The sequence below is a fragment of the Erpetoichthys calabaricus genome, chromosome 13, assembly GCF_900747795.2.
Source record: "Erpetoichthys calabaricus chromosome 13, fErpCal1.3, whole genome shotgun sequence".
Taxonomy (NCBI): Eukaryota; Metazoa; Chordata; class Cladistia; order Polypteriformes; family Polypteridae; genus Erpetoichthys; species Erpetoichthys calabaricus.
Genome location: NC_041406.2, coordinates 61,260,333 through 61,272,254, shown reverse-complemented (window position 1 = coordinate 61,272,254; position 11,922 = coordinate 61,260,333). Strand labels below are relative to the sequence as shown.

Below are 11,922 nucleotides of genomic sequence, written 5' to 3'. Positions count from 1 at the left end.
TATTTTATATTCTTTTCATAACGTCAGTTTTATTTAACCAGAATATACAGTTTAATTCAGCTATCTACAGTTATGTACAGTGTAATGATGCTGGAAAGAAAAAAAAAGTGTCTGCTTTACGCTGAGGTCATAAAATTCAAGGCACCGATGAAAGTGTCTAGATTTGCACTGCAGTCCATTGTTGTGAAAATAAGTTTTTTTTGTTTGTTTGCTTGCTTATTTGTCTTCCAAATGTAATAAATTACATGCACACGTTTTACACATTTTACACTGTCTTCTTGACACCGCAGACCATCTTGCATAATACCTAAAATTTAAACACAAGTCCAAGACAATTTGGTATATTAAATAGCCATTTAATATATTGTCCCTGATCCAAGAACCAACGAATGCTGTAGTGAGTTGGGTGGCTGAAGATGTGAATTGAGGGCGTTGGAAGTGGAATACCAAGAGCCAGAATTTTCCAAAAAGCTTGCGGCAGCAGGGTTGGCGCTTTGAGGGTGCGGGTGAGAATTGTGTGATCTCGTAGGACCCTGGGGCTCCCAGACTGCTGGAGACTGTGGGGAATTGCACGCCATGGGGTCGCTGGAACTCGGGCTGTGCTCCGGAGGTAGTTCACCGTTCTTCATGATCTTTTTCAGCTTTGACCTCTTGTTCTGGAACCATATCTTTACCTTGAATAAAGGAAGGGGTGAGAAATTAGTAAAGCATGACACAGCGATTGAGGGAGAGGTTTATTGTTTAGAGGCGTCATATATAATTGAAACAAAAATACCCTAGTTTCTTACACATCTAGTAACGGTATTATTATCATTATTGTCAGACACCTTTGTTCAGTTTTAACATAGCATACCGTGTTTGTATAATATACTTTTTATCAATGTGATTTTTTCTGAGTACTCTGGTTACTCCAGCATTTTGAAGATAGTCAGATTACAATGACTCTTTAGTCTAATATGGTCCAGTATGAGTAAGTTAAGTGAGGTTGAGTGAATGATCGAGTGTACCCTGCGACGTACTGAAGGTTTCTGCCTTCTGCCAAAAGCTGTCGGAATCGACTCAGACTTCTCCTACACCGTGTATTTCTAAGCGGCTTTACGAACGGGACTAACGGCCATAATGTACTTGGTAGTTAAATAACATAATTCAAATGAATAATTATGTGAATATATAGTAAGAATTGTTAAAACGAGATATCATTCGGAAATAAATGTAAATGATAACACAAATGTAACTATACTTCAAAACATCAGTCAGTTCGCCCATTGCTACTTCTGTTTAACAAAGATTAAAGTCTTTCTCATTGCATTTAAATAATCTCCATGACGCCTTTATTTTAAAATATAAGACTTAATATGTTTAACTGTTACTACCACAAATCACCACGCTACTTTAGAAATTTTAATTAGTGTCCATTTTAAAATACAACACACAACATTAATTAGATCAAGCAACAATTACTCATTACTTCATGCAGAATTGATTTCAGTCAGTGTTTAAGAAATAGAAATCACAAACCTAATACTCTCTCATCCGACCTCCCAATCACCCCTCTCCAAACCCATTGACAACCCCACCTCCGCCTCCCCCCGACCCCCCGCACACACACACACACACCTCACCTCTATATTCCCTAAGGCAATTCCCCGTTAAGCCCCACAATGCCCATCATAAGTACCTGTGTTTGTGTGAGCCCCAGGGAAGCGGCGAGCTCGGCCCTCTCGGGAAGGGCTAAGTACTGCGTGTTTTGAAACCTCCGCTGCAGAGCAGCTAGCTGGAAACTCGAATAAATGGTTCGAGGCTTTCGGACTTTTTTGGGTTTGCCGTTAACCATCCTGACCTCCGGCTCCGCAAGCTCCTTTTCTAAAAGTAAAGTGGAACTCATTAAAGTAGGATCCTAAATACCTTGCAAAATAAGATTGCACATAAAACATCAATAAAAATGACACTTGAATCCTATTTCTTAATGTATAGAATCAAAGATATTTAGAATAACAGTAAAAATGCGGAATTATAGATAGATAGATAGATAGATAGATAGATAGATAGATAGATAGATAGATAGATAGATAGATAGAACACAAAAATAACTGAAAAAATATTACAAAACAAACATTTTTTAAATACGCAGAATTTCCAAAGGCAAAATTAAAATGACCGTAATCGAATATGTGCAATTGATAGTATGTCGCCCAAACTATTACAACTCGCTGAAAATCTGTCTTCTTTGATCAGCGGTACGCGAAATATAAACTGAGCCTAAAGGAACATGAATGGGTTTATTTGTCAAGGTAACACATTCTTTCTTTCTTTCTTTCTTTCTTTCTTTCTTTCTTTCTTTCTTTCTTTCTTTCTATGCTGGGTTATATTAGTCATTTTAAATACAAATTTCTCAGTTGCATGTAACACGATGTTAAAAAAAACACGCGAATACTACAAATCAGTACTTATTAAAAATAAATAAAGTGCGGATTATTTTCACAACGTAAATTCTAGTTTGTCGGATTTACTTTTTTGGTTTACTTAAAATATGTTATATTTACAATCAATTCAGATAGATAGATAGATAGATAGATAGATAGATAGATAGATAGATAGATAGATAGATAGATAGATAGATAGATAGATAGATAGATAGATCCCTCAAAATGTTGGTCTGCATTTAATGCCCCATTTCTTACCTGGCGGGCTTGACTGTGTCTGCACTCTGCTGTAAGTGCCTGCGTACTGGTGATATGCAGCACTGGTGTAACTGGTATAATCGGAATACGTTTTTGCAGAGTAATTTCCAGAAGATCCATTCACTCCGTGATATTGGTACTGATACGCGTTAATCGCTTTCCCGTATGAAGCCGAAGTAGGTGAACAATAGCCGTGATGAACCCCGCCGGTGGGGCTGTAATAACCCGAATCCGTAGCTGTTGACTCTGGTAAAGTTGGAGACTCCTGAGACGGGTGGTGCATGGCTGGATGTTGAAAAGGGCCTGGAAAATCTGGAGATCTAATGCTGGGGACTCTTCTGTCAAATACTCCGGTCATTTCTTTGAAATACAAAAAAAAAGTAAGATGTTTACTCAGAAAGTCAGTAAATGAAGCGGAAAAGACACCCAAGGTTTTAAGCGAACATCGCCTGCGCCGCGTGTCGCTCTCTCTCAGACTGCTGGCAGTAGCGCAGCAAAGCCGTGGTTAAATCAGTAATTGCGCTCTTACGCACTGCAGGGTGGATCTGGTTCCATTGGCCAGTGAATCCAGACATGAGCTACACCCCAACCCGTCCAACCAGTTTAGCAAAACAAAGCTTTATTAAAACTATCACACTTGAATCTCAACTCTTCAGAAAGCATACTATACGATACTATTAAACGACACTGGCGTGTATTTCTCATCAATTTAACACAACAACAGGGAAGCGATCCATATGCTCACGAGAAACTTAAACATCACTTATTGTGTATTGATAGCTTTTCATTGCCTGTCTTAGTTGAATTCTTCTTAAACTGTTAGGGGTAGTAGAAGTTTGCATCTGAATTGCATTAAAGGTAGCCCTTACAATGCTTGTTTGTTTTAACAACCACGAGTTTTTTTAAAAACAGATCCACAGTGATAAAACAACTTCGTTAATATGCAAAATCTAATCCTGAGGTGAAGTTTAAATGCATCCCATTTTTATTTAGTAGGTGTCAATATCAATACAAAAACAAAGTCTGCAGATATAATTTGATAAATACATTAGTTGCATTTTTCGTTGAAAATACATAAAAAGACATTTATAAATAAGTAATACTAATATGAAACAGTGAAGTATTGGGCCGTGTATGATATGAAATATAAGTTAAACGATTCTCATTCACAGATAAGCATTACACAGTAATACATCTGCCTAAGCCAGCTTCCAAATCAGCACATCGTTAATACTTTAATGTTTATGACGGTGCCGTGAGTCTTAACAGCAGTAGAACAGTTCGATTCTCCTCCTCTATACATTTTCCTTCTATTTACATTTAGGAAAAAAAATGATTTGTTTGTGCATTTGTGAGAGAAAATTTAATATAAATGATTTTTTTTTTACAGTCCAGTTTAGATAGATAGATAGATAGATAGATAGATAGATAGATAGATAGATAGATAGATAGATAGATAGATAGAAAAACACATATGCAATAATTATATTACATGTATTAATCGTTCGATTTATTGCAAATTGTTTTGTAAAACAGATGCAGCACTCAATTGTTTATTGGCAACAATACACAATTATTCTCAGATTACAAAAGTAAAACTTACACGTCAATTAGGCCTTTCACGCGAAAAGCTTCGCGATTGGTTTACAAAGCAAATAAAATGCCACACGATTTAAAAGTGTCAAAGGGTTCAATACTTAAGAGTTACTTTCGAAATACTTGAGTGTGGTGCTTCCCTTACCCTCACAGAGCCGTTTTCAAACGGCAAAGCCCTCGCTGTAAGCAGAAACCGCTTCATTAAACCGTAGACGTTCAAAGCTATGGACTTGGATGTATACGTGAACCTCTGTATACCGCGCTGAACGTTCTACGGGGTACTGGATTTATTATTGAGACAGCTTTATATGAGCTTAAATATACAGTACATATAACTTGCATTAACTAATTACAAGTTAATACGATTAATTTCAGACATCCGCAATACAAAAGCCCTAACAAATGTATATTGTTTATCGCAGGTTATCATTTTATATAAGATATACATAGGCCTACGGGGATCTTTGAACACCGAGAAGATTGCATGGCCAGTTTGAAAACAAAATAGACATTTTCAAAAATAAATTATTAAAACTCAAATAATGAATAACGACCTTAAAAAATATATCGTCATTATTCTTCACATATAATCGTCCTTAGATGCTTTTGTTAGAGTTCATTTAAATTACGAACATAGTTTTCAGAAACAGTTTGAGGGTTTTTAAAATGTGACCTTAGGGCATTTTCTAAGAAAATTTTTATATTTGATCCATGCTGTGATGAAAGCAAAACTGTTGCGCCTTTCCTTTACTACTAAGAAACAATTTCAGCGAAAACGAATATAAAAAATATAATTTGGGGGCAAACGCATACTCGTAAAACACAGGGAAATATCTCCATCTAGTGGAAAAATGTAGTTATGGCTCGTTTGTTTAATAGTTTCTTATGATGCAACAAACCATTTGCTGAACCATCTTCAGACAGCAGAGGGTCGCGGTGAGTTGGACTGCATAAAGGCCAGTATCAGAAACAGAGCAGGGGCCAGCCCTGGACCGGCCATCAATACATCGCATGACACACTGCCATACTCAAAATAAATTTGGAATCACTAATTAACCAGGCATGCCTGTATATGGCCATGGGAAGAATCTGGTGTAAATATCATTTTTTTTTCAAATTATCTCTGTATAGTGTTTTTCAGTTAGTACAGGTGTAGGCTATTATTGCATTACAGCTACATACATTATTTGCATACATGAACACACAAATTAAGTTTAATGTGCTGAAAAGTGGAGCGATTTTAATTTGATTAACATAAACAAATCATGACAATGTACGTATATTAACATGATACTGTATTTCAGATACGGGCAGCTAAAAAAGAGGAGCAGAGGAAAATAAAAACTCCAGTGAGCAGTTTTTGTGGGAAAAATAAACCTCCGGGGTTTTCACTGTCAGTTATAATAGACTAGTTGTGTAAGCCCGTGCTAATACCCAGGCTCCAAGAAACTATTGAAACCGTCAGAAAAAAAAAAAGAAATGCAGTGTCGGCAATTTTTTTTTGCCGACGTGCCCACCCCCCTTGTCTGTCAGCGGCTAAGCGAGTTTCTCTCTCCTAGGAAGTTTCTTTTTGCGAATGTGCTCGCCTTACTTGTGTATTAGTGGCTAAGCGAGTTTGTCTTTCCTTTGCAGTATCACTTTGGTGATGGAGTTGGTTTCTTTCAGCTTCATGGTGTAGCCTCATCCTTCTTTCTTCTTCCAACTCATTAACTTGGGGCCTCCTTGCCGGCTCTTTGAGCTTCATGCTGTAGCCTCGCACTACCAGGCCAGACAGACAAACACACACACTTCCATGCATAGACGTTTATATATAAAATAATGTCACAGTAAAATTGTGACTATGCCTATCACATTCTGGGCAATTTACAATATTACAATTATGTGCTGGGTTGTCTAAAGTGAATTGTAACTTCTTTCATTTTTGGGATCCAATGCTTCCAATCTTCATTGTTTCTATTTTCCACGCACAGGAAGGGAAGTTTGTCAATATAGCAGTGGCACCAAGTACCACCGTAGTAGGAGGGTCAGTATAAACTTCATAGTGTTTGTCATAGTTGTATTTTTGTGCAAATGGCTAATAAATTTAATTGCCATATGAACAGCTAGTCTGTTATCAAGCTCTTATCAAGAGTAGTGAGTCTCAAGCCTGAATTAAGCAGCTGAGATGGAAAGGGGCATCTTCACCCAAGCAGACTGATCATTTCATAGGTTTGGGGACCTGTAGCTATAATCTTGATCATTTACTGTGGTGTTATTAATTTCTCGAATCTTTAGCAGATCAACAACATCTTGAGATGATAATGTGTGTTCCAGTATATACATATTATTAAGTTCAAATAAAGCTACATTTAATGCTATATGTGTAAGTTGATGGATTTTGATATCATCCAAATCTTAACTGAAACAATTTTTAAAAGTAAAGAACATGAGTTATAATGTTGTCTTCATATAGTTCATGTATTAAGTCTTGTAGTGCAGCATTTCGAAGTAGCTCCAAGCCACAAGTATATGTTGAATATCCTGTGAATAATGTGTTGCTTTGTCAATTATACTCGAAAAAAAATCATGAATTTGCTTCAGTATATTATTCATACTATAATTTTCATATACAGTGTCTATAAAAATTATTCACTCCCTTGGAAGTTTTAACATTTTATTATCATACAACCAACATTGTATCACAGTGGATTTAATTTGGTTTATGACACTGAACGACTGAAAAAGACTATAAATATAAAACAATAAATAATTGATCACATAATTGATTCAACCCTGTTAATACGACACACCTAAGCCTAAAATCAATTGGCTGCACCACTGAAGGAGTCACAGAATCAGTAAAATGGAGATCACCTGTCTGTAGCTGAGGGGTTTTAACTGATTGTAGTATAATATAAAACATAAAACAATTGATCACAAAAGTATTTATTCCCTTTAAGTGAGTATTTAGTAGATGCACCTTTGTAGCCACGACAGCCTTGAGGCTATGTGCATGGGTCTCTATCAGCTTTGCATATCTGGATATTGTAAAATTTCCCACATTCTTTTTTGCAAAACTGCTCCAGCTCTGTCAGGTTGCATGGGGATTGTGAGTAAACAGCCTTTTTGAAGTCCAGCCACAAATTCTCAGTTGGATTGAGATCTGGACTCTAACTTGGTGACTCCAGGACATTAACATTGTTATTTTTAAACCATTCCTGTTTAGCTTTGGCTTGTGTTCTTTGTCTCGCTGGAAAACAAATCTCCTCCTAATACATAGACTTCTTGAAGACTGCATGAGGGTTTCCTGCAGGATTCCCCAGTATTTTGCTTCATTCATGTTACCCTTCATCCTCACATGCCTTGCAGAACCTGTTGCAGAGAAATATCCTCACAGCATGATGCTACCACCACCATGCTTCATGGCAGGGGTGGTGTAATTTTGATAATATGCAGTGTTTGCCTTACACCAAGCATAGCTATTAGTATAATGGCCAAAAAGATCAATATTGATCTCATCAGACCATAAAACCTCCTTTGAGAGGACTTTAGAGTCTCTCATATGCCTTCTGGCAAACGTTAGCAAAATTGTCATGTACATTTCTTTTAAAAATTTCTTTCACATTTCTTCTCAACTAGTGAAGCACCTGGGACATCAGTTTGTTGTGTGCACAGTCTCTCCAGTCTTAACCCTTGTAGCTTATACCTTCTTCAGCGTTATCACAGGTCTCTTTGTGGCTTCTTTCACTACTAGTCTTCTTGCACAATTGCTCTTTTTTTGGATGGCCTGCTCAAGTTGTGTCATGCCCCATCCATTTCTTAATGATTGATTCAACTGGACATCAAGAGATAATCCGTGACCAGGATAATTTCTGGTACCCATCTCTTGACGTGTTCTTTTAAATCACCTTTTCACAGAGCCAATTGGAGTGTTCTGTTGTCTTTATCGTGTAGGTTAGGCCACAATACTTTCACACCACAAATTGGACCTTCCAGATATATAAGAATTTTACTCTACAATAAACTGAAACCCCTTGACAACTTATATCCATTGAACTGATTAGGTGAATTTTAAAGCCAATTGGCTGCATGATGATTTAGATGTGTCACATTAAAGTGGTTGAATTCTTATGCTTTTATTTATAAAGTATTTTATATTTGTAACTAATTTATACCACTTTGCAGAGGTCTCTTTTTACTTTGGTATTAAAGAGTCTTTTTTTCTGTTGATCGATGTGTTGATCAGTGTCAAAAAGGCCAAATCAGATTCACAGTGAGTCAATATTGTATAAAAACATCAGATAAAAATAAAATAAATTAATAAATGTGAAAACATCTAAGGGCTCGTTTATACTTCACGCTCAGAATGTATACGCGCACACATCATGGCTGCCACGCGTTCCCAACATTCATTTGAAGCGTCCTCTGAGCAGGTCCTCAGAAATTAGCGTGACGCGTGCACGAGTTGCAGTACCAGCAAAAAGTTGGGGGGGCGTAGTGTGATAAAAGTTGGAATGTGACATCAGAGTCTCTGTTTACTATCTACATGTGACAGAAAGCCGCTATGCGGATCCCATGGGGTCAATGTGTGCGCTTCGATGTTTGACGAATGATTCGATGTGGTGAAGCAAAATGCCGACATACAGATGCATTTGTGGTGTTTTTATATTCAAGAGTCGCAGATTCCCGATTGTAATAATACAATACATTTTAAAAGTTTCACATACCTTCTTTTGTGCCGTCTTTTTTTTCAGGGGCTTCCTCCTGACCTGACAGCAGCGGCAAACAGCAATAGAACACCATACAAAACACATTGAATGTATGATATTCCAACTCTCTGCACATTTAGAATTGTTAGATTTATACTTGATATCACTTTCGTGATGAAATGCATTAAAGTATGTACAGTATGTTACATTTTACAGATAAATCGTTAATTTCATTTAAATAATGAATACTGTTAATGATTAAACACATGGGGTGACACGGTGGCGGAGCGGTAGCACTGCTGTCTCACAGAGAGTCATGTCGCTGGTATTTGTTTACATGTTTTCCTGCTGGGTTTCCACAGTGTGCTCCGGTTTCCTTCCAAACATATGTAGATTTGGTGACACTAAAATGACGCTAGTGTATGTGAGTGCTTGTATTCAACTTGCGATGAGCTGATGTACCGTATAGGGATTGTTTCTGCCTTGTGTCCAATGCTTGTTGGAATGGACACATCCCTGGATTGATGGATTTAATCATTAAACATAATTTTCAGAGATATTGCGGTAAGGTGTCATCGGAATTTATTGGATGTTTCAGGCAATTCACAATGCAGCGAAGCCGAACCTGTTCTCACCGTGATAATATCTCGCACTGCCACCTGGTGGATTCTTCCAGATTTACATAAAGTATGCGCGCAAGTAGGAACAGTATAATGCTTGCATAGCAGGAGAGTCTGCTGGAGCATGTGTCACGTCGCATGAAGTATAAACCTAAGGGTGTAAGTACTTTTAATAGGCACTGCATTTTTATACTAGCAAAAGCAGGTTTTAGGGAGTCTTGTACTGTGTATTATAACAGATACCGTACCTTGGGGTCAAAGGTAATGCCTAAACTGTGTGCTGATTCAGCAAAAGTAATGTTTAGTCCTGCTGAGCTAGATAGTGACAAGATCTTGTTGCTGTCTGTATCATTCGCATTTATTTATAACATTGTTTTAGTTGTATTCAAAAAGAAGTAGGTTTTCTTATTCAGCCTTTTAGGACACAATTTTATCAGAACATTCTTCTGATATCTACTTATTATCATCTAAGCCATCATAGGACACCGTGGTCTGTTTTTTCAAATGCATGAGACCAATAAGAGATGATTTACACACAATAGGAAGCGTTTTCAAGAATCTCTTTGGCTTTCTTATAATGAACTAGTTGATTACCCAGTGGCTTCGCTCACTGAGTGCAAGTGAAAAAAATAAAATGTAGTCTATAAGTTATTAAACAGTAAAACATGAACATTTAAGAAGTAAAGATATATTGAGCACTACTAGAGTGGTTTGGGGTAAACTACATTTTAAAGGCGCTATAACACAATGGGTAAGTAGTACTAACAGTAGCTAAAATGTATTTGGATTATGTCTCGGTAGTAGATCCCTTGTGAAAGGCGCTACACGACCACTGTGATATAGAAATTACATTTTCTATGTGATCGTCTAAATTTCTGCCTGACAACCTTGCACTATGTGCCTGTGATTTACTTCTTAAAATAATTCATCACAAAAGGAACTTTGAATGTTGCGGGGTTTTAGTGACCCAAACTCACCTTAAGGGACAGTAAGTAGTAGTGCAGGGTAATTTACAAACAGAGTCCTGCTTCGATGGTGCCAATTACACTCACTCGTAAAGATTTCCACTCTCCCAGGAGCCGACGGGGCACTTGAAGTGTCACAAACAGTGAGAGAAGAGAGGATGCTGCTCGAAACTGCGAAGCTCTCGACCCTGCAGAGCAGCCCGACATTCCGCGCCTCCCAGCGTCCACTTTGTTCTCACGCACATTGCTTACAGCTCGCCGCAGTTAAAAAGTAGAAAGACGCAAAGCTGTTTTCCTGGTCTCTTCTACTATAAAGTACTACCAACTAAAAAAAAGTTAAAATGTGGCAGTTCCTGCGAGAGTCACGTGGACAAATAAATAAAACTTCTCTGTCAGAACGCACCTGGCAGCAGACGGGTCAGCTCTGTAGTCCAGAGAGGAGGGCTGGGAGAGGACGACGCGGGTTGTACTTCTATAGGATAGATCGGTGTGTTTGTGTTTACTTCTTTTCAATATCAGTAAAATAACTCTCACACAAATAATAACAATTCGTAAAGACGATATAAAAATGGCGCCCACAAACGAAGTGATTAGTTCCTGTATTATAATATGTTCTGTGGTCATACGTAATTTCCATATCGCGTGGTCATATGTAATTTCCGTTTCATATGTAATTTCCATATCACGTGGTCATACGTAATTTCCGTTTCAAACGCAAAAAGAATTTTATATATATAGATAATGCACATGGCCTTGGAGGTGGTCAAAAACTTTTGAATAGCTGAATCTGCTTGGTTCTGTCAGCAGACAGAAAATCATCACTTTACTGCTTACAGTGTTCTCAGGACACCAAGATATTCTTCAACAGAGATAAAGACACATCACAAATATAAAGATGAAAAAGTATTGGAAATATATTTATAGAATAAATGAGGTGTAAAAAGCCAAATCACCTTTTAAAAACCAGGATATTTACACTGTAATCCTTTGCCCAAAGACTAACAAGATGGCACTATGACAGTGGATCTGACTACAGAAATTCATGTCCAAGTTATTTATTTATTTATTTATATTTTTATTTTATTAATTTTCATTGTAATCATTCCATACAAACAGATCAATTTATAACCCAACAAATTTGAAGACTAATCAAACCCCACCCCTGAGAAGGAGAGCTTAGCTAAAGGAAAATTGCTTTAGGCTTTTTAATAAGGCAACATTAAACAAAAGAAAGGGAGAAGTAAATATCTATGTAAATAAGAGATGGAGAAGGGAGTTAAATGCGGTAATAGTTAGTTCTCTTATTCTAAAATAATATTGATTAAATCCTGCCATGTTTTGAAAAAATTTTGTACAGATCCTCTAACTGAAA

At 37.2% G+C, this 11,922-nt stretch overlaps 1 protein-coding gene across 1 annotated transcript; it reads right to left on the bottom strand.

Moving 5' to 3' along the window:
* Positions 1 to 3,169, bottom strand: dlx5a (distal-less homeobox 5a). The gene is made up of 3 exons (XM_028817050.2): positions 2,682 to 3,169; positions 1,679 to 1,863; positions 1 to 674 (listed from the first exon to the last, which is right to left on the bottom strand). Exons 1-3 carry the CDS (start codon positions 3,037 to 3,039, stop codon positions 357 to 359), a joined length of 861 nt encoding a protein of 286 aa, XP_028672883.1. The 5' UTR covers positions 3,040 to 3,169; the 3' UTR covers positions 1 to 356.
* Positions 3,170 to 11,922: the final 8,753 nt, after the last annotated feature.

What these genes read in the sequence shown, in the direction of transcription:
- dlx5a (XM_028817050.2), bottom strand. Translation starts at nt 3,039, where the DNA reads ATGACCGGAGTATTTGACAGAAGAGTCCCCAGCATTAGATCTCCAGAT. An exon ending in GACACAGTCAAGCCCGCCAG is followed by an intron (nt 1,864 to 2,681) that starts GTAAGAAATGGG and finishes CTTTACTTTTAG; the next exon opens with AAAAGGAGCTTGCGGAGCCG. An exon ending in TGGGGCTCACACAAACACAG is followed by an intron (nt 675 to 1,678) that starts GTACTTATGATG and finishes CCTTTATTCAAG; the next exon opens with GTAAAGATATGGTTCCAGAA.